The 21,494-nt window shown below is 44.4% G+C and overlaps 1 protein-coding gene across 1 annotated transcript; it reads left to right on the top strand.

The window, feature by feature from the left end:
• Positions 1-14,333: 14,333 nt before the first annotated feature.
• On the top strand, positions 14,334-19,081 carry LRRC8C (leucine rich repeat containing 8 family, member C). Its single transcript, XM_009333790.1, has 2 exons — positions 14,334-14,471; positions 16,672-19,081. Exons 1-2 carry the CDS (start codon positions 14,334-14,336, stop codon positions 18,940-18,942), a joined length of 2,409 nt encoding a protein of 802 aa, XP_009332065.1. The 3' UTR covers positions 18,943-19,081.
• The last annotated feature ends 2,413 nt before the right edge of the window (positions 19,082-21,494 follow it).

Below are 21,494 nucleotides of genomic sequence, written 5' to 3'. Positions count from 1 at the left end.
AGGGTCCTGGCGGGTCCCTGCCGCCGGACCGGGAGGGGAGCGCAGCCCCCGGCGGCACTGCGAGGCTCCGGCGTTCGTGGCTCTGTTTTCGAAGAGATTTTTAAAAAAAAAAAACAAAAACAAAAAAAACCGAAAAACGCGATCCTGATTTTAAATTGGTTTAAAACCAACTCTGCCTTGTCGCAGTGTGATGGGCGGTTTTGTTCATTATTCACGAAATGCAGTTTGTCCAGTTCACTGGAAAGAGTTGACCAAGCAAAATGAGAAGCTTATGAAAGGCTGCCGAATGTATCCTACTAGAATTTCATTAGGGTGAAAATGTTTAAAAGTGAGGAATTTTGTTGCACAGATAAGTGTGTGAATTCTGGCTTGCCTTTTTTAAATTTTTTTGCTTTTGGAATAAGAACTTTCTGTCAGGAAAGACTCGGTGTTACGAGCAGCAGTGTTTGAAGACACACGTGTACATGTTTGCTCCCGTAGAGCACTGTAGGCTTGAATGATGCTGTAAAAAACTGGACAGGCAGAAAGGTGCTTTGCAAGATAGCGGAGAAAAAGATGGCAACGTTGGAAATAAATAATAATAAAAAAATCTCCCTTCCCAATTCAATCAAGTGCGCATATTTCCCCTCCCCCCTGGTATATTAGACCTGCTTTTACTTTTCTTTTTGGCATGACGAAAGCAGTCAGGAGGGTAGCACTCGCTCTTCTCCTGGAAACGCCTGTTTGCCCCCGTGGTGCAGATCAGCATCGAGAGCCGGGCTGAGCACAGTTCCGCTGCGTTGATCCCTGATTTTAACCTGGCCTTGGATTCCTGGTGTCTCGCGAGTGCCTGTGCCCAGGGGCTGCTAGCGAGGCGCAGCAGCCTGGTGCTGAGCACCTGTGGTTTCTGAATCATTTCCTTTTCCAGTTGCGTTCTGAGTTTGCTAAATGTGTGGCAGCTGTGATGCTGTTTTCTTCCAGTCTGAATACTAACGGGCCCCGCTGGAGGTTTTACCGTAATATAGTTTTCTGTGGGTTTTTTGTTATTATTTACTCTCGTAAGCAGTTTTAGAAAGAAACTTTCTGATGGAAAGCCTAAAAATCTAGTTTCTTTATGCCCAGTATTGGAAAAGGCCAGTGCTGGTTGTCAGCGAAGAACAAAAGCAGAGACTGCTGAATTCTTCACACAAGTTCCTTGCCTCAGTGCTTGGTGCTATCTTGCCATCAGTTCCTGTACCACTTCGAGTTTATTTCCTGAGGCAGCTGCATCCCACCTCGGTATCTGGTTTTTGAGGCCCACAATAAGGGGCTCTGACTGGGAGGGGACGGCATCCGGGCTGGGCAGTAGAGAGGGTTAAACAATATTCAGGTGGCCTTAGCGCCAGAGCGACGACACAGTGAGACCCAAAATAATGAACTGGGTCAGGGAGTGCTGGGAGGAGCAGTTCCCCTGATTGTCCATTGACCTCAGTTGCAACTGGCTGAAGTGGCCCCTATTCACCACCAGAAAGGCACTTCCCAGCCCAAGCCTTTCTGAGCGCTGCGGGAAGTAAAAAAACTTTCGATTACCCTCCAAACAATTCACAATAACAGGAGCTAGAGTTTAATTTTACAGGTTTTTTTTCCTCTTTGAGAAAATTCAGTGAAAAGATATTGTCCTCATTGTCACAGAGTTGTGAAGGGCAGGGGAGGGGCTATACGTTAAAGAAAACCCTGAAAATGAAACTGTTTACCTCGGGGGTGGGGGGGGGAAGAGAACCCTCAAATACTTCCCTTAAAACCTTACTTAGTAAAGCGAAGAAGCCATTCTCCTTCCAAAACGATTTGTCAGAAGAATGTTAACAAGTGTTGGATTTCACATGCTCAACATAATGGAAACTTCACTCTCTTCTTCATCCGTTAGCTGTTTGCCCAGGGATCTTGTGCGACAAAACTGATGCAAATTCAAGCTATAGTGCGATGACTTTTGTTGGGGTTTGTGTTTCTAAGATCTCTTTCCTGCTAGGAAGATAGTAGGTTTGATTCACCTTCTTGGGCATGTGCGAGTATGCCATTTGCTCCATTGCTTTCATTCGTAATACAGGGCAGGCATCGCTGTCTTCCCATCCCCAGGCAGGCAAAGTGTCTTAGAGCTGTCTTTAAACCTGACAGACCCTGGATCGGCGTTCCTGCACTGTATTCGTTTTACATTTTAGTGCCTGACACAAGCAGCTAATCAGACACAGCATAAACTTTACAACTGTATCATCCAGAGAGTCGTAGGCTTGGACCAGGATGATTTTTTTGGCATTTTTTTCCAGTGTGGAGGTTGTGTCCACGCTGTTTCCGTCTCCCATGAAGGATTGATTTACAATCTAGTGTTTGATCAGGTCAGATTTTTAAAAGGTAGGATAGTGCTGTGTATGTGCTTTGCACGTTTTCCATTTGTTTGGGAGAATCCTGCATTAAGATACGGTGCGTGTTTTTTCTTGGTTTTAAAGTAAAACAAAGGCCTCCCCTGAAGCGCAGAATGGCACCGTTCTCCATGGGAAGTTGCTAACGCTGCTGTCACCGCGAGTGTACAAAGTTCCACTGAATTTGAACCAGCGTACGTGAAAACATTTGGTCCGGTAGAGTAACATTAAAAATCCATTTCTCTCTCCATCAAAGTAAACTTTAACTTTTCCATTGACTTTCAGGTGAGCAGCATCCAGCCTTTTATACCAACTTCAAATCCTGGGCTAAGCTATGATCTGCTGAAAATGGAGACGCTAGCTCACGTCTTCCTTCAGTGGCAATCGCACACAGTGATTTTGTATTGATGGGAATCCAAAATTCAACAAGCCAGCAGTAAGACCGCCGAAGTGCTGAGAACACTTCCAGTTTTATTTACTCATCACTGAAAGCAAGGTGGGAGCTTGGATTAATCGCTTGCTCTGGAGCATATGGTGAAGCAGAGCACAGGTTAAGCCCTGCCCTGAGTGTGCAGCAGTGTAAGATCCTGATACGCATGTGATTTACGGTAGAATGCAACGGCTCAGACATGCAGGTTGCTGTCAGAAAGGTTTGGTGTTCTGAGCGAGCACCGTTAGAGATCTCATTTTCCAGTTGATGTGAATGCTCGATGAGCTGTCCCCAGGGTAGATAGTTTTCATGCAAGCTTATCGAGCAAGATGGGTGTTCACAGACAATATTGTCAGAAAAGCCCTTTGTTAAGTGTAATGTAATTAAAAAGAGTATTTGCTCCTTGCCAGCATTTACCCATGACAACATAATTTCAAAGACCGGCACACCTGCTATAGCGTGGTCAGACACCCCCCCTCCGGCAACTGCTTTGATCTCACAAAGTTTAGGCTTGATGGAAACAGCCTTTCTTTCTGTTTTATGATACAGCAACAGACTTTTTGGTGGAACAAGTTTAGAGCTAATCCTTCTTCGTTGGGCCATGGCTGGACACTGCGCTGAAAAAGTCCAGTAGAGAATTTAGGCAGATAGTTCTTGTTTTCCACGTATCTGAAGTTTATGATCTTTAGAAGTCATCTTACGTGAACAGCGATTCTGATTCTGTAGCTCTTCACGTTCATCTTCGAGTATGTGTAGATCACATCCATTCTATGTGCTTGAATTTATCTATGTAGTCTTTCTTACTCTTTCAAGAGTATGGATGAGACGATGAGCTTTATTTTTATTGTCGGGGATTTTTGTCGCAAAGGATGGTTTGGGGGGAAGAAAATTAATCAGCTGTGTTTCAGGCTGAGAATATCTGTATGCTTATCCAGGCGTTTTGGGATCCATGTTTTATGAGATTATCACAAAGTTTAGAGAGCTCTCTTCTGTAGCATGCAAGCGGGAGCAGAAAAGATCATTTATATGAAAAAGTCTCACAAATCATGAAAACAGGCATTTCTTTAATGTTTTTGGCTCAATCGCTGCATAAAACTATGCGATTTTATGCATAAAACTATGCATAAAGTTTTAACTAACTTTTCAGATGGTTGAGCTGCTTAAGACTCAGAATAGACCCTTTGTGCTTCCTGTCCCAATTAGGAATTAATTTTTAATTATATCAGCGGGACGTTTTTTATTATGAGCACTTGTATGAGGCTGAGGTCCCTGACTATTCCTTTGACAATGAATGGCACTGGTTTGTGTCATATTGTCTGTTCTATGACATGCTACGGCATTGTTTGTGTCTTCATTATCGGAGTATGTTAAATAAGTGTTTGTGGAAAACCTGGTGTAACTTTGATCAAAACTTGACGTGAGTTTACTTTTCTCAATCATTTAGACATATTTCAGGAGTCCTAAAATACCACTTACTGGATAGTTTCTTGCTCAGTGCTTTGGTTTGCTGTTAAAGGTTTTCACTCGCATTAAGAACATTTTGCAGCTCTGGAAAGAGGGCCGGCAGCTTGAGCGATAGCCCTGATAAACTAAGAATGTTACTCCCAGAGCTGAAAAATGGTAAGTATTGCCTTTGAAGTAGTCTTTGACATGGAAATGCGTAGAGTGTGCTTTTCTTTAGATTTGGACAAATAGCTCAGCAAAGCCAAATCTCCACACAGGCCTATGTGCTTGGTACAGAAAGAACTCCTATTGATTTAACTGAGGCTTTATCTGGCAGAATCTGGCCCTGAATATTTTTTTGTCTTCAGTCCAGCTGAGTCGAAGTCAAAGAGCTGCTGACAATAGGAAGTCTTTTTGGTGTGTAATACATGAAAAAGTACTATGACTCAGTTGAAACAAACAACAAGGTTATTGTCCGGGATCCGTTGCCAAAGCGGCACTTACTTTATGTGTAGGTGGAAATTGCAGTGTATATTTTGAAATGCAGTTTATTAAAGTTACTTCCTTTTTACGTCCTTTATGTCTCCTCTTTACGTCCCTTATGTCTCCTCCGAGTTCTGGATTCAGGCCTTTGAGCTTCCACTGCCACAGCGGATGGTACCACCAGCAGGGCACGGGGATTCACTGCCGCCTCTGAATCCACCACGCTCCCTCCTGGGTGTTAGGCAGAGGGGCAGCCGACACCTAAGTGTACGCTGGATGCTTGCAGTGTGGGCCTCAGTAACTCAGAGGGAAGAGAATGGAAAAGGTCTAGGTGTTCAGCAAATTTCTGGAAGTTACACCCTTTTCAGTTTTCTCAAGCAACTAAATCCCCGGTGATTCGTTGGAGTCTTGCCCTCGGTTGCTGACCTGCAGAGCCGGGGCCCCGGGGAAGCTCGGTTGTGGCAGCTGGCGTAACGGGAGGGCAGTTTTCCAGTAGTTGGGTTGTGACTTGTGCTGGTGGAGTTCGGGTGGCACAGCCTAGCTTTCTCCAATCCGCGCACCTGGAAATGAAACCCTGTTTCTACACTGAACGGCTGTCGCGCAGGGGACAGCCTGCTTTCATCTGCATCGGCGCAGGTGCAGCCCCTGTGAAAACTACACGGTCTGCACACATTTTGTAGGACCACCAAATTGTGGGTGCTGGAATAGTGTCTTCTATGGGCTGATTGTATTTTGTCTGCTCCCCAGATTGCAAACTAATACTGACTCTGACACGTAATTTTGGTAATGTGTGGTAGGAAATCAAATTAACTCCAGTGGCTTTGCAGGGAAATTTTGACATGCTATCGATTTAGACTCAACCATTGTGGAGAACTGGAAAAAGCAGCGTGTTACGATTTTGTAGTACTATTCATTCATCTTTCCCACCAAAGGTAGCAAAGAAAGTAGATACCTTTCTGTTTTGCAGCTGGAGAAGCGGCGGCATGGCGGGGCGATGTGGCGTGCCCAAAGCAGGAGCACGGGGGAGCCCATGGCCGGGTCCCACTGGTGACTCCTGACTCACGCTCTGTTGTTCCTCCAGGTCACATTTCCTCGCCAGCCTCAGCCCCAAGAAGATGAATTTGTTTGAAAATACAGTAAACACATGGACTTTTAAAAATAACTGTTTGGATGCAAATGGTTTGTTTTTAATGGCTTTCCAGTGCTTTAACGTGGGATTTATGTTTAAGCAACAGCATCATTTGTTTATATTTCTTACTTCAGAATGATGGTATTTCTTCCTACGAAAATCTCCCTTACAGTCAACAGAACAAAAAGTAACCTGTCGTGTTTGAAAAAGCGGCAACAATGATGTGATACTTTTTTGCTATAGTCCCAAATAGCCAGCCAATTCAAAGGTAGTTTTTCCAACCAAAAAATTTTGTCAGGTTGTTTGTTTTTTAAATTTTTTTATTAAATTTTATGTTACGGGAAACACCAATGGCTGTAAAGCCTAGCAGGGAAACTGGTCTCCTGAAATGCCTCAAATACAGGGAGAAGTTGTGGCAGAGGTATTATCTTATGTTACACGGGAACTGACCGAGCACCTGCGCTTACCAAAACGCTGGACATTTTGGTCAGTGCAAACACAGAGCAAGGTAATTACCAAAACCGAATGCCAGGGTAGTTCAGACATTATTTCACTGCGCGTACATTATGTGTGAGAATGCACAGATAAGGATGGAACATCAACCTCTTGGGAATTAGGAGTTGCTAATTCCAGCCCTTATCATCTTATTTCCCCCTTAGTCTAATCTCAGTTTTTCAGACTTGGTGCCTTGTCCCTGGGTCCACTTTTAGTCCTCTCCTGGTTAGGTGATGAAGTGAAGCAGGTTCGTTATCTGTGATCTGTGGTGCCAGCACGGGCAGGGCCAGGAGCTGTGAGGGGCTCCTGGACACGCGCTGAAGATGAAGTGTTCAGCTGCTGAGATCAAAGGACACGTGCAAAACCACAGTTCCCAAAGGTTTATAAATTAGCCAGCTGTGGGCAGCTGTTCACACTGCAGTAAAAACTGCGTCCCCGAAACACAGGCCAAATTTTGGGGCATGGGGGGTCTGGAAAGCTTAAAATAAAAAGACTGCAAGTTTTGTAGTGTGTACAGTCCAATGTTGTTCCCCTAAGCTTGTTTCTAGAAATGGTTTGAACAATTGCTGGCTAGATCTTAATTTAAATTTTGTTTTAAATTAGACAGGTTTTTCCTAACGGTCATTTTGGGGACCAATCCCACCCAAAAATACAAATTTGACAAAGTTATAATCAACAGAAAATATGACTGATGACGGTAGCACCAAGCCATTTTTGTGCCGGGCTGTGCCTATCAGCCCCAGCTAGAGGAGGCTGTGGCCCTAAGCCCTGGGGCTCTGCATAGACCAGTGGTTTTGTTTAAATTGGGTATTTGAGAATACATCACCATGAACCTGACTGCAAAACTCCCTTATCCCTGCTTATTTAACTGTCTCAGTGTGCAGTTCCCAATCGGGCAAAGTAAGAATGCAAAATTCTGCTTTTCAGTGCGGCCTCAGGCCCTGCGCTGAGCAGCACTTTAGCTTAACTTCAGCTCCTGGGCCAAGGCGGCCGAGGCCAGACAGCACGGAACCACCTGAAAAGTGACTTCATGGTGTTTATGCAGGGCAACAAATGTTTACAACCGAGGACAGCGGGCTGTGGTGTTGGGGGTGTGCGGTGCCATGTCCTGGAGTGCAGCCCCTGCAACGTGCGGCCCGCAGCACTCGGACTCTGCTGAGTCTCTGCTACCAGGTCACAAGCTCGTTGTGTGTTAAATATGTGCTGTGCTCTGTTACTTTAATGAAGATGAATATGCAATAAATCATGTATGGGAACCAACCCAGAGACCTACTTGCAGCACTATTCCCAAAAGGCATTTCATAATTTATCCTAACACATGCAGTATGTTTAAAACAGCCAGGAGGGCGGGTTTTGCTTAGCCCAGCGCTTTCTCTTTTCAGTAGATCTCTGATGTGAAAGACCAAGCAGCCCCAGTCTGAATTGTCTCTTGAGGACATGTCAGCCTTGACCCTTCCCGGCATACTCAGCCGGGCTGCAGTTGTGGCCCTGCAGCCATCAGCACAAGGCCTCTCACGCCAGGGGGAAAGCTCCTTCCCCGGGGGGGGGGTCAGGGCCATGTCCATAGCATCTGGGACTTGCTTGGACTCTGTGCCACTCTCAGGAGGTGGTGGTGCTAATCCTACGTCTGAGGAGGGTTGATGGGATGTCAGGGAAATGCGGTTAAATGTCAGCTGGCTAATCATTTAAACATCTTTTCTAGTCAGCTTAAGGAATCTCACCAACTTTTTATGCTTCCCAGTTGTAAACGTCACTATTTCTGCAATGTTGTCTCTCTCCTCCAGCTACGTTCCTCCTCCTTTTTCCCTCTGGTGTGTTATTCATGTCCTGCCCCTACCGAACCAATAAGTTCTGGATGTTAATTGCCTGTCTGGCACCCAGGGGCCCCGATTCTGGTGTGCGGCCGTGGTCGTTCCCCTAAAACGAGCAATGGATGACAGTGATTCCTTCAATGCACAGCAACATGATTGAGTAACTGCTACTGGAAGAACAAAATAGCAGAGGGCTTGACTTCTGGTGAATAACACCTGTAGCTTGGCAAACGCAGCTCTGGCAAGTCCTGGTCTCCTGCCTGCAGCACACGAAGCAGCAGTGACGCCGCTCCTCTGTCGCATGAGGGTCAGCAAGGCGCAGGGACAGGCCTTTGGGCTTTGCTGGGCAAGGAGGCCATAGCCGGGGCACAGGCTGGCTGGTGTCAATGGGTGATATCGAGCGTTGCCTGTAGAAGGGCGCAGACCGGTCGGCAGCTTTCCTGACAGCACAGCGCAGGCGGCCTGGTGGCCATCTTGCCATGGCGGGGGGCGGTGGTGGGAGCTGCTGGGGGTCTGCCTTGGTGAGGAATGTGCGGTAGGGGCCCTGCCGCAGATGGGATAAAGGCAGGGCCTCCCAGTTATTTCTTTCCGTTTCACTCAGTGTGCTTTTTTTAATCGCAGTGTCTCTACAAACTGTGCCTTGAAAGCTGAGGTGGGGCAGAGTGGGAGCGGCGCAGTGGTTTTCACCGGTAACAGAGTGCTCTCCAGCAGCGTACCCTCTAATTCTGCTGAGGGCTGGTGTCAATCCACACGGTTACGCTCCATAAAATGAATGAAGTTACTCTGTGAGAATCTGCTTAAAAATAGCAACCGTCACCTAGCAATGGCTGGAGCATGGGGCCTGGAAGCTGCTAGAAGCCAAAAGTGGTTTTGTTCAGGGTTGTACCAGAGGGGCACTTCTCTCAGTATTAATATGTTTTTTCTTTGTAAAGCGTCTCTCAAGATGCAAGATGAATACAGCTTGATGAGGGGGTGTATGACACACATCTCCGACAGGGCAAGTTTATAAACTTTTATGTCCGTCTGGCGTGGCGGGCCCTGTCTCTGACCGGGGGCCCTCGTGTGCTGCTGCAAGGCAGGTCACAGAAGTTCGGTGGACACGGAGCGGCGGGGAGCAGCTCACAGCGCCTGCTTGCGAAGCATTAAGCCGAAGCCAGGGCTTGTCCCCGGGGCCTTGCTGGCCGCGCTGTGACAGCTAGCACTGCCGAAGAGCCCCGGCAGCGAGCAGTGCCAGCCTGAGCACGCTGTGCCGTGGCTGGGGAGGGCTGCTCCGCTGGGTTGCTCTTGCTGGTGGAGGCAGGGTAGCTACAGCTACAGCTGGGAACTGTGCTCGTCAGCATCTCTCTGCCTTTTCACACGGAGGCCCTGCTGACACAGCACTGGTGGCAGAGGTTTGGCCACTGCTCGGCAGGCCTGGCTGTGCCACTCGGCCCTGGGGCCACCGGTGCTGCAAAGGTGGTCCCTGCCCAGAAAGCCCCCCGGGCTCCTCGCGCGAGCGTCCTCTGAGCCGCCAGTGGGCAGGAAGTTAATTAATTAATTTCCTTTATATTCTGCAGTGCACGTCACACAGATTGCCCAATTTGTAAAACATCCTCGTTTTTCTCTTTAGCCGCACTGGCAAGAGCCATCATTACATCCGAACTGTCCCCACTGCTTTCCTTTATTCTCTCTGATGAAGGCCAATTGCTGAGAAGCTGGTTCGCTCCATCGTGCAGCCATTTCACAATCATCCTTTGATTCAATCTCTTGATTTATTAAGTCTGATTTGTTTCCAATACTTTTCTCTCTGACTTAGATCTATTTATTCTCCTTAGCTCATTTAGGTCACATTAAGTCATTGTGTCTTGCTCCTAATCGCCCATTCATTAGCTGATTCCTGTAGTTAGTCTTTCTGCTGGAGTAAGTATGACACCTTCCTTGTACCTGGATTCAGTATTTCATCTTATTATCACGTAGTCATTTTCAGTCATCGAGTTTTCTATATTTCCTAGAAATTTTAAAATAATAATAAAAACCCCTACTAATTTCTCTCCCCTCAGTTTTGGGTTTTTTGGGTTTTGTTGTTGTTGTTGTTGTTTTTTATTTAATCTGGCAAACCCTCAGCTCCTTTCTGCAGCACTGCTTAACAGCCAGTACAACTTTTTTCAATCCAAGTTCCTTTTTTATTTCCTTCTGGTAGCTGAATACCAGATGATTTATCTCATGTACGGTTTTCTTTTCTGTAGAGACTGAGGATTATTAGAAATGCAAGAAAGAGAAAAGAGAACACGTTCTGATTTTAATAGAAAAAATTATCCAATATTTAGAATTCAATATTTCCTAATAGGTTAGAATAGTGTTTAACATAAGTCAGACTCCACATTTCAGCTATGATGTATTGTGCCATTAAATAGCATTTTGAATGTGAGTGAACTGAAATTAGTAGTACTGTCTTAGTTTTTACCAGCTGAAATGTTGAACTCCTTTTCTTCTATCTCCTTGTTACAAGAAGAGGTAAAAATCTACAGTAGATGGTGTGCTGTCCCAGAGATTGCTGTGATTTGGGCTGCAGTGTGACTTTTTAGCATCCCTGTTTTGCTTTGTTTAAATTCATGATTGACTGAATCACTTCATTTTGTACAGACCTGGTTTGTGCGTGGTTATAAATGAGTCTGGCAGTGGTGCGGCTTTGGGTGTAGCAGTGGGCAAGAGCCGGACTCTGGCCACGGCCAGGAGGGGGTTTTCAGGATTGCTCTGAGCCACGTGGACCTGCTGTGTCTTTTCTGAGGCCTCGGAGCCACTGCGAATAGATGTCCTTTTGGCCACTGGACAGGCCGGAACGGAAAAGAAGCTAGAGGGAAGGGGTGACAAAAAGCAGTTTTGCGTCATTCTGTTCTGCGTGCAGATACCAGCAGCGCCGGTAAGCCTAGGCTTCTCTGCACTTCTTTCTAGCATTTTCTCTTTATTGCTAGTGCAGCAGAGGGAGAAGCAATAGGGTTTCTCCAGAGGATGTTGGAAAATGGTTCTCCCACTTCTTCACGTCCAATCTTCATTTAAAGCTTCTTGTGAATGTCTTTTTTCCTGAAGTTAAAAAATACTGTCTGTCGTTAGACACTGTTGGTTTATTTACCATTAGTATGTGCAGTACCATTGCCATCATTCAGTAACATTTGTTTTCTTTTTTTAACAATAAAGAAAAACATAAGTGGCAGACAGATTTTGATGTCTGGTGTTGGACTGCAAACCTTCCACGCTCACAGATGGGTTTTCTAGCATGGCTCAGAGAGGCTTTCTGTACGCTTGTCCCATTAACCAGGGTAACGGTATGTGCACTCTACTAATGAGGAGTCACACCACGCAAACAGCAGCCTCTAAAGGGAACAAGGGATCAGAGCAGCGTGTATTTGTGGTGCCAGAAACTATCCGCCTTCATCTAAATTCCCCACACATCACTTAGAAGAAATAAAGCGAATATATAATACAACAAAGGCCCCTAAAAATACAGAGTGAAACCTATCAAATGCAACAGCCAAATTAATTTTTGGTCTTGAAAGCTGTCCCTGCACAGTAATTTGCAAGATTACTTGCATCTGCTGTCAGGCGCTGCCCCTGTTTCAGTACTGCTGACTTTTATAACATCATGGCTCAGATCCACAGAGTCGCTTAGACATCTAACCGGCGAGAACTGGGTCTCCGCATGTTTTGCTGCATGTGAACACTTGTTTTTTTCTCAAGAGGCTCCACTGTAGGAAACATGATTGTGTCATATCAGACACTCAAATTGTCTATACTTTTGGAAAAATCTTACAAATAGGACCCCTAGAGGCTGTGGCATCAGAAGATGAAAAAGAACCCATAAGCCATTATTAAAGGGGGAGGGAGGGGGGGTAAGAAAATATCAAACCCTCGTGATTTTAAAGCAATCTGTTGATATGTATTCTTGGGTGTACCGATGGCATTCTAGTCAGCTAGCTGGCCTCAAAACCTGAGCCAACGGCAGTATATGTGTTATAAAGCTTTGAGCAGGACTGTTGCATGGCAACTGATTAGCTAATGTTTGTATTAGTATATTCCTTTAAGAATTTTCTATGTTTTTCAATGCTTGATAGAAAAATTATTTTTTAAAGCTTGCCGGCAGCTATTGCCGATCACCTACATTTTATGTGGAAATAAAAAAGAGGAGGGTAATTCCTTACCAATGGCAGTGAAACGCATGCGGGTATGGAAGAGAGATCAGCGTGTGATGTTCTTCAGCTCAGGCGCCGCTGGGAGCTGCCAGCGGAGAGTTTCCTCTCCCCGGGTTCGGCTGAAGGAGTGCTGGGCATGTACTTAAAGCTGCATGGGACAGCTCTAAATTATGAGATCCATTTTTTCCACCAGTATTTCTAAAAGAAAAGTGAAAGGCAACAAAGGTTTGGCCCAGCAGCTACCTGAGCTGTTCTCTGCTGTAGAGGTATATCTTCCCTGATGTGTCTGCTGAGCATTTGCAAGACAGGCACACAAAAATCAGAATTGCGGCTCCTGGCTGCGCGTAATTTAATAACAAATGCCGCATTCCTTCGCCACCACTGCAGCAATTCAGGCCTGTTGGCATCGACGCTGCCAAGCCTCCGACCCAACTGTGTGAAGTCAGGCTTGCATTGCCATCGTTTCCACTGATGGCCTATTAATTTGCAAGTGCTGCAGAGGACAGCCTGCCTTCCTCTTGGGGACCGCCGGCCGTGTGAGGGGTGTGTGCGATTTCATCTGGTATTGTGGCATGCATCCTGGGGATAGCTTTTAGAAGGGCAAGAGGCTGAGAGAGAGATTCTCCTGCCTGGCCAAGTAGTGCTTAAAGCAGCATGGAAGGGTTGCAGGAGGAGAGGGGAGCAAGGAGCCAGGGTTAAGAAGTTTTTATGCCACCCACTCAGAAAGCTGCAAAGCCCCAGCCCAGCTACTAACCCAAATTCATTTACAGGTGTCACCTTGTGCCTTTGGGGACTGTGGTACCTCCTGAGGATCAGCTGGCCAAGCAGAGGCACAGCGGTCCCTGAGAAGGTGTCAAACTGAGCATCTTTCCACTCGAACATGGCCAGTGTAGTGGGAGTCAGTTATAAATTCTAGGGATGGCCGTACGCTTGCGATGGATTGCAGCCATTAGGGCCTGAATCCTTCCCTGCCGGGTCCCCGGCTCTGAATGAACTGAATCCCTTAAGTCCCTGGGCAGCCTATCAGCAAGTGTGTGCTTATCGCTAAGCCTGCACACAGCTGCACGGCACCAAACCCACACTGATGGGTCCCAGGGCTCAGCTGAATCAGGATTTATAGGCTCTTCGAATATTACTGGGATATGAAGTGATTGTGGTGAGCATTTACAATATTAGTTAAAGGACAAATTTTGTAAATTGCCCTTGGGAGTATTTTTGTTCCATTCCCACGCAAATTTATCTTTCCATCGTAACTTACTGGGGAGTTTCAGTGCTGGTTTGATCTCAGGGATTCAGTTACACAATATGCTGTAGGCTTTAAAATCAGTTGCTTTGCCTGTACATGCTCATGCGTTAGCTGATTTTTCAGAGGAGGTGATGATGTAAGCCTAGACATCTGAGGTGAAGATAAAGCCCTTGATCTGCCTGTAGTTTTGGTTAGCTAAAGCACTTTAGCAACTTGCACTCAAAACATAGTAGATTTAAAACTGCAGTGAGTACGCACACAAATATTCCAAAGCATCCCTGAAACCACTAGGAATAAAATGGAAGTGAACGAAACATGATAGCTAAAAGGGCCTGTGAAACTTGAGCGCAGGACAAGCGTTTTAGCCAGACCTTTGAGATCAAGGCTAACGTGTATAAAGCTGAGTGTCTCAAGTATTTACAGAACGGGCTGATTTTCAGGGATTCAGAAGGCCTCGTTGACCCATCAGATATGGTGGGAGTCAATGCAGAGAGGGGATTAGCCTGTCTGCGTGGATGGGACCCCGGTCCTGCTCTCACCTCCTCACAGGAGCAGCAGGGGGGCAGCACGAGCATCCCTCTTCTGAGGGGGGGTGTCGGAGGGACCGCTTGGGCGGTAGCTGGGTACTGTTATGCCACATCCTGGGCTTCTCATTTCCAGATCAGATTTTTTCAGACCTCACAGAAGTACTTTCTTGCACAGACTGAGGGGTGTGGGCTGCAGGGGGCTGAGCGCTGGCCTTACTCTTTTGCAGGACGATGATTCCCGTGACCGAGTTTCGCCAGTTCTCAGAGCAGCAGCCGGCGTTCAGGGTGCTGAAGCCCTGGTGGGATGTGTTCACGGACTATCTCTCCGTCGCCATGCTGATGATCGGTGTGTTTGGGTGCACGCTACAGGTAAATCAAACGGGATGGAGGTGAGGCGGGTGCTCTCAGGGGTGCTGCAAGAAAACCACAAACAAGGAAGGTCCTCAGAAGCATGGTGTCACGTCTTGTTTTATCTCTTGGGTTCACCGTGAACAAAGCAAAAATTTGCTGGTCCCAGGATTAAAGCTGTTTAGGTAGCAACATCAAATAACACAGACCAGACTTTTAGCAGCTGTAAATCAGCAGAGTTGCGCTAGAGTTGATGGAGCAGTGCCAGCTAAGATAAGAGCTGCTGGTTTGGCTTGTGCCTGGATGCCTGTTTTCACCACAATTTGACATAACAAAACAGATGATTGACTTAAGTTCTTATTTGTTACCATTTTTCTGTTTAGAAGTTTGAAAAATGTAGTTTTGTAATTTCTGTTTTTCTTTATTTGGCAAATGTTAATATTCTTTCTGTCTCTATTCTTCAAAGAGATTTTAAATGAATGTGCTTATTTCATTAACACCACCGACGACTAATATTATGCCTCTTCATTCCAAAGCATCTCTGAGGATGCTTACAAGTAATCAGTTGACATTACTGTCAATCACTGTTAGTTACACTTTGCTAAAGAGCCAAAAGCTGAAAAGAAATGCAAAGTACTGTTTGGGATGGACTCCACAAAAATAGAAAGTTGCAGTACTAGTTCAAACATGGATCTCACGTTTCTTGGCATGACTTAGAAATGGAGCTAAAGGGGCACACTGACAGAGCTCTTATTTCAGGCGAATTTTCTCACATACGTGGCCCAAGATTTTCACATACTATGTCCCAAATTTCACGTGAAATCAACTGTAGTTTTGCCTGTGTTCTCCATTTGCACGTATTTTCAGTGGAAAAGATATGATGTCCATGTTTAAAAACCTCTTTATATAGGGCTGAATTTTTCATTAGTAGCTAAGTGTTTGCTTAAGCACACGAAGTAGAACATCTGTTATTTTTAAGTTTACTTGCTTGATTGGATGAAGCACACTGGAAAATAATGTGTGGAAACACTGCAAATAACAGGCGATTTTTTTTATTCCAACTTATTACCAGAGGCATGAATCCAGGGCGTAAGTAATGGTGTCTCTCGGAATAGCATTTACAGACAAAGATTAACTGCAGGAGTTTTTGACGTGTCAACAGTTATGACACTGATATTGTTCAAAACACATGTGGTCTCATCTCAGCATCTCCCTGCACCAGGGTGGATCATCAAGGAGGATCTAATTTTGGTAGCTCTTGTTGCATACCTTATATTTAGTGCTTTCAACAACCATGATGTCAACGGATACATCTACACTACACACACATTCTTAGTTTGGGCTAATCCCAGTTAGTCATTCAGGGCAAATAACAGAGCTCCTTGGTTTATCACATGGATTAGTATTTTAAATTCAGACCTATAGGGAGCCTTGCACTGAACTCAAACTGTTATCCCAAGTTAAACCAAAGGTGATTGGTCCCTAAAGGTGCTCTGACCTCAGTTTGCAAACATGGATGGCCAGCCCAAATTAAGAAAGTTGCTTTTTTTTGCGTTATAGACAGACTCAAGGACAGAAGGACAGAGCTGCGTTTCTTCCCATGGGTGTGTGGTATGAGGACTCTATGTATATGTATGAGAAACTGAATAAAAATTATGTCCATGCGCAGACGCACACAACTGCCATCATTTCTCCATTATCCCTATCTGTCTTTATTAAGACTGAAGATTAATAATGTCCCAGCATAGATATGCCCACATTAGCTCTTTGTCAGCCATTTTTGGTGTGATAAGACATCACAGTGTGAGCGTACAGCCACATGAATGCAGTTATGCTGCTTTCAAGCCTAAGCTATCTCTGGACATCATATAGCCAGGATGAATACACCTGGCAAGAACAGACCAGATCCCTGGTCTTTTCTGGAACCATTACCCACACTTTTCCTTTTTCTGGATTATCTCAATGCCCTCTTACTCGAATTATGGAAATCTAACCATAGACGAAAAGAGGTGACCTAGTTCTTGGCATATAGAACAAGTGTCTGGTTGGGAAGAATAAAAATAATAATAATAATAATAATAATAGCATGGCCTGTGGGGCCAAGTGCCGGGCTGTGGGGAGGAATGCCTGGCAGCTGGAGGAACTCCAAGGACAGCTACCCATTGGTATTGCCACCCTTGTTTGTACATCAGTTTAAAAGATATCTTTTTGTGTGTTTCAGGTCATGCAAGACAAGATAATATGCCTTCCAAAGCGCGTACAGCCTTGCCAGAACCAATCTAATAGTTCAAATGTGTTTAACACAATCCCAGATACAACCCCCCTTCCTCCACCCAAGCCATCCACCCCTCCAGCTACAGTTGAAATGAAAGGACTGAAGACTGATTTGGACCTTCAGCAGTACAGCTTTATAAATCAGGTGTGCTATGAACGTGCCCTGCACTGGTATGCCAAGTACTTCCCTTACCTTGTCCTTATACACACACTGGTCTTCATGCTGTGTAGTAACTTTTGGTTCAAATTCCCGGGATCGAGCTCCAAAATTGAACACTTCATTTCAATACTCGGGAAATGTTTCGATTCTCCCTGGACGACAAGAGCCTTATCCGAAGTGTCAGGGGAAGACTCTGAAGAGAAAGATAACAGGAAGAACAACATAAACAAGTCTAATACTATCCAGCCAAGCACTGAAGGCACTTTGGTCAAGACACAGTCTTTAAAATCAATCCCTGAGAAGTTAGTTGTGGATAAGGGAACACCTGGGGCATTAGATAAGAAGGAAGGTGAACAGGCCAAAGCACTGTTTGAAAAGGTGAAGAAATTCAGACTGCATGTTGAGGAGGGTGATATACTCTACGTCATGTACGTTCGCCAGACTGTACTTAAGGTAATTAAATTCCTTATTATTATTGCTTACAACACAGCACTTGTCTCAGAAGTTAATTTTACAGTAGTCTGTAACGTTGATATAGAAGACATGACAGGATATAAGAATTTTTGCTGTAATCACACGATGGCCCATCTATTCTCTAAACTTTCCTACTGCTACCTGTGCTTTGTCAGCATCTATGGCCTCACATGCCTTTACACCCTATACTGGCTGTTCTATCGTTCACTGAAAGAATATTCTTTTGAATATGTTCGGCAAGAGACGGGAATTGATGATATCCCAGATGTGAAGAATGACTTTGCTTTTATGCTTCATATGATCGATCAGTATGATCCCCTCTATTCCAAGCGATTTGCTGTCTTCCTCTCTGAAGTCAGTGAAAATAAGCTGAAACAGCTGAACCTAAACAACGAGTGGACCGCAGATAAACTGCGACAGAGGCTACAGACGAACTCCCATAGCCATTTGGAGCTACAGCTTTTCATGCTCTCTGGACTACCAGACACAGTTTTTGAAATTACTGAGCTGCAGTCTTTAAAACTTGAAATAATTAATAATGTAATGATACCAGCAACCATTGCACAGCTGGACAATCTCCAGGAGCTCTCGTTGCACCAGTGCTCTGTGAAGATCCACAGCGCCGCCTTGGCGTTTCTGAAGGAGAATCTCAAGATCTTGAGTGTCAAGTTTGATGACATCAGAGAACTTCCACACTGGATGTATGGCCTCAGAAATTTGGAAGAGCTCTATTTAATTGGCTCCCTAAGTCACGATATTTCCAAAAACATTACACTGGAGTCTTTTCGGGAACTTAAAAGCCTTAAAGTTCTTTACGTAAAAAGCAATTTGTCCAAAATCCCACAATCTGCAGTCGATGTTTCAAGTCACCTGCAAAAATTGTGCATCCATAATGACGGCACTAAGCTAGTGATGCTCAACAACCTGAAGAAGATGGTCAACCTGACACAGCTGGAATTGGTTCACTGTGATTTAGAGCGCATTCCTCATGCAGTCTTCAGCCTTCTCAGTCTTCAGGAATTGGATCTAAAGGAAAACAACCTCAAATCCATTGAAGAAATAGTAAGTTTTCAACATCTGCGAAAACTGACAATCCTAAAGCTGTGGTACAACAGTATAACGTACATCCCAGAGCATATAAAGAAACTCACTAGTCTCGAGCGGCTTTCCTTCAGCCATAACAAAATAGAGGTTCTTCCATCCCACCTATTCCTATGCAACAAAATCAGATACTTGGATTTGTCCTACAATGACATTCGCTTTATCCCACCTGAAATAGGAGTTCTGCAGAGTTTACAATACTTTTCCATTACTTGCAACAAAGTGGAGAGCGTGCCAGATGAACTGTACTTTTGCAAAAAACTTAAGACTCTGAAAATTGGGAAAAATAACTTGTCAGTCCTTTCACCTAAAATTGGTAATTTGGTATTCCTCTCCCACTTGGATATTAAAGGCAATCACTTTGAAATCCTCCCACCTGAGCTCGGTGAATGTAGAGCTCTGAAGCGGACTGGTTTCACTGTAGAGGACACCTTGTTTGAAACATTGCCTTCTGATGTCAGGGAACAAATGAAAGCTGAATAGCTAACTTCCTCTCGCTCAGTTTTACAGAAATAACGCTTCTACCAAATACGCTGTAGAAAGTGCATACTCCGAATATGCATTTAGCTTGTCGTTATTTTTTTCTTTTTCAAACAAATCATTTCTGTACAAACAAATTTGGAGTAAGGACTGCATATATTTTTAAATAAAATTTTCTCGTATTTTTTCACTGTTCTAAGGTATTTTTTAAGTTTGTTTTGCCCTGAGAACAAGGGTTTCTGTAACTTAATTTTTACTGGTAAAAGTAAATGGTTTTATCTGCTGATGTTTTTTTTCCTTTGCCTAATCCCAACAGGGGAACTGTGTTTAAGCTCTGTGCTTTGGGTTGCATAATTTGTAATAGATGATTATATTGTCTTCCTGGTTATGTTAATTCCTGAGCTTGTGGTCTTCAACGGGTGATGCTGCAGGTGTTGAATGCCCTGTTTCCTCTTTTCTTCGGTGGCAGTAGAAGGTGTTCAACAACTAACAAGATCAAAACCGGGTTGACCATCCTTTTTTATTTATGACACGGTTTTCTCAGATGGTCAAAGCAAGTAGAAAAATGTATTTTAATGGGCCTGAGGGAGCACGCAGAACTCCTTCAGGGCCTCTTGGCAAGTTCAGTCTAGCCCTCCGTTCACACACTGCGCCGAGCAGGAGGCACTGACTGCGATTTCCTCTCCGGCGCAGGAAGGGTAGGGTCACAGTTCACAGAGGAGTCAGGTCCAAAATGACTCACGTTGAAGTGCGAAGCGATGCAGCTGCCCATTTCCTGCTAACTTGAATGGAAGGGGTGCAACGAACTCACTGTGTTGGAAACATCAACCCAGCGAGATGAAACCCCGTCTTCAAAAATCCCCTACCCATCCTCCACTAAACACCCAGTCCTGCAAGGGAACAAGTGCCCTCTGCCCCCCTCAGCTCACTTCCCCACGGGGATGCTTGGCACCTTGCAGGAACAGGATCCAGAAAAAGTGCAATCATGTTTAGTTTGTAAAGCTTCTGACGAGGAAATAGCATCTAATACGCTCCTTAATTGAGCTTGGGTATCGTATAACCAAGCTCAGCACAGGAACATTTGCAGGTCTGCAAAAATGAGATTAAATGAATACATCAACTTCTCAAAAGTCTCAACCTACCAGAGGACAGTGATGAAGGCTATGTCTTCATCTCCCAGCTAGTAATTAAATTGGAAATCGTACAGTTGGAAGTCTGCTTTTTAAGATAATGTAATAATCTGTAATGATTATGTATCAGGTTGTGAACTTTATCCTCTGAAGCCATGTTCAGTTGTTTATGTGATCCAGCCATTTGCTTTCTTTTAGGCAAGTTTGGCAGGTGTATGATAACTCATGTGCTGCTCGTGAGCTAATTTAACCTAATCAAAAATAACCATACGATAGTAGAATATTTTGCTGGGAGGAGATCTCTTCATCCTATCCAACAGCACATGTTCGAATCAGATGCAGGCACTGGAGAAATGCTTTGCAAGAATATCTAGGAATAAGTACTTCTTTCTGTAGGAGGCAATGCTGTTTCTAAATTGCAGAGGTTGAGCTGCTGATTGTTTAAAGTTATGTAAAATAATTGTCGGATGATTGTCAGCTTGGTTGCTCTTAAGTGTTTTCTAGCTGCTGTTGCGTATCTTGAGCTACAGTTAATCTGAGTTCTTGAGCTTGGTACAAAAGCATACTGTTGTTTTAAGAGTCTGACTTATAAAGGTGGGGAGATAAACTAAAAAGAGAATTTCCTCCTGAATCCAGGGTGTGCTATGCAATCTGGCATGTGGGCTTGCCACAGTACCGAGTCAGACTTATTTTTTGCGCTTGGCTATGTTCTGGAGAAGATCCATGCGATCAAGCAAAAATGGGTCAGGCATGAAGGAATCAAAGCAAGCTTTTTTAAGGGGGTTTGATTTAGTTCTGTTAAAAACCTATAACTGATGTAGCTATTGTGAGAGCTACTCGTACTCGTGTATGGAATGCACTTATTGGAACAGCTTGGCAGTATATATATTCTAAATGTATTTCACTTTGATGTAACGTGAGGGAGAGAAATGTTTCATTGCTCATATTAACCTAATTATGTAAACCAAAGTGCTGTTGTCCCTGATGAATGTAAACTGTTTAAAATGTCCATGTAATCGGTGGAGCTGTATAGTTCTCTTACTTAGGTTTGAAATACGGGATTACATTTAAAGTTTTTTTTAAAAATCTTTATATTCCTAGATGTAGCATTTTAAATCCCTAATTTATTTTGTGTCTAATGTTGTTTCATGTGTAGTTTGTGGTCTATTTTCTGAATGGAAGTTATGCACACCTCATAACTGAAGGTTGGAGACTTGTTCTACACCATTTTTGCAAATATATCACTTAGGGGAGGTGGTGGGGTTTTTTTGTTACTGATTCTACTTACACCAGTGCAACCCCTCACGTGGACGCAGTTACATGAGTATAAAGTGCCTTGAGCTGGTACACCTTTATTCACCTTCTAGATAGGAATAAACTATACCGGTCTAAGCACTTTTGCGCTAATAACTGTATCTTCTCCAA

This window comes from Pygoscelis adeliae, unplaced genomic scaffold (genome assembly GCF_000699105.1).
Source record: "Pygoscelis adeliae isolate BGI_AS28 unplaced genomic scaffold, ASM69910v1 Scaffold10, whole genome shotgun sequence".
NCBI classification, from domain to species: Eukaryota; Metazoa; Chordata; class Aves; order Sphenisciformes; family Spheniscidae; genus Pygoscelis; species Pygoscelis adeliae.
Note: the sequence above shows the minus strand (reverse complement) of the source record. Positions and strands in the feature narration are given on the sequence as shown.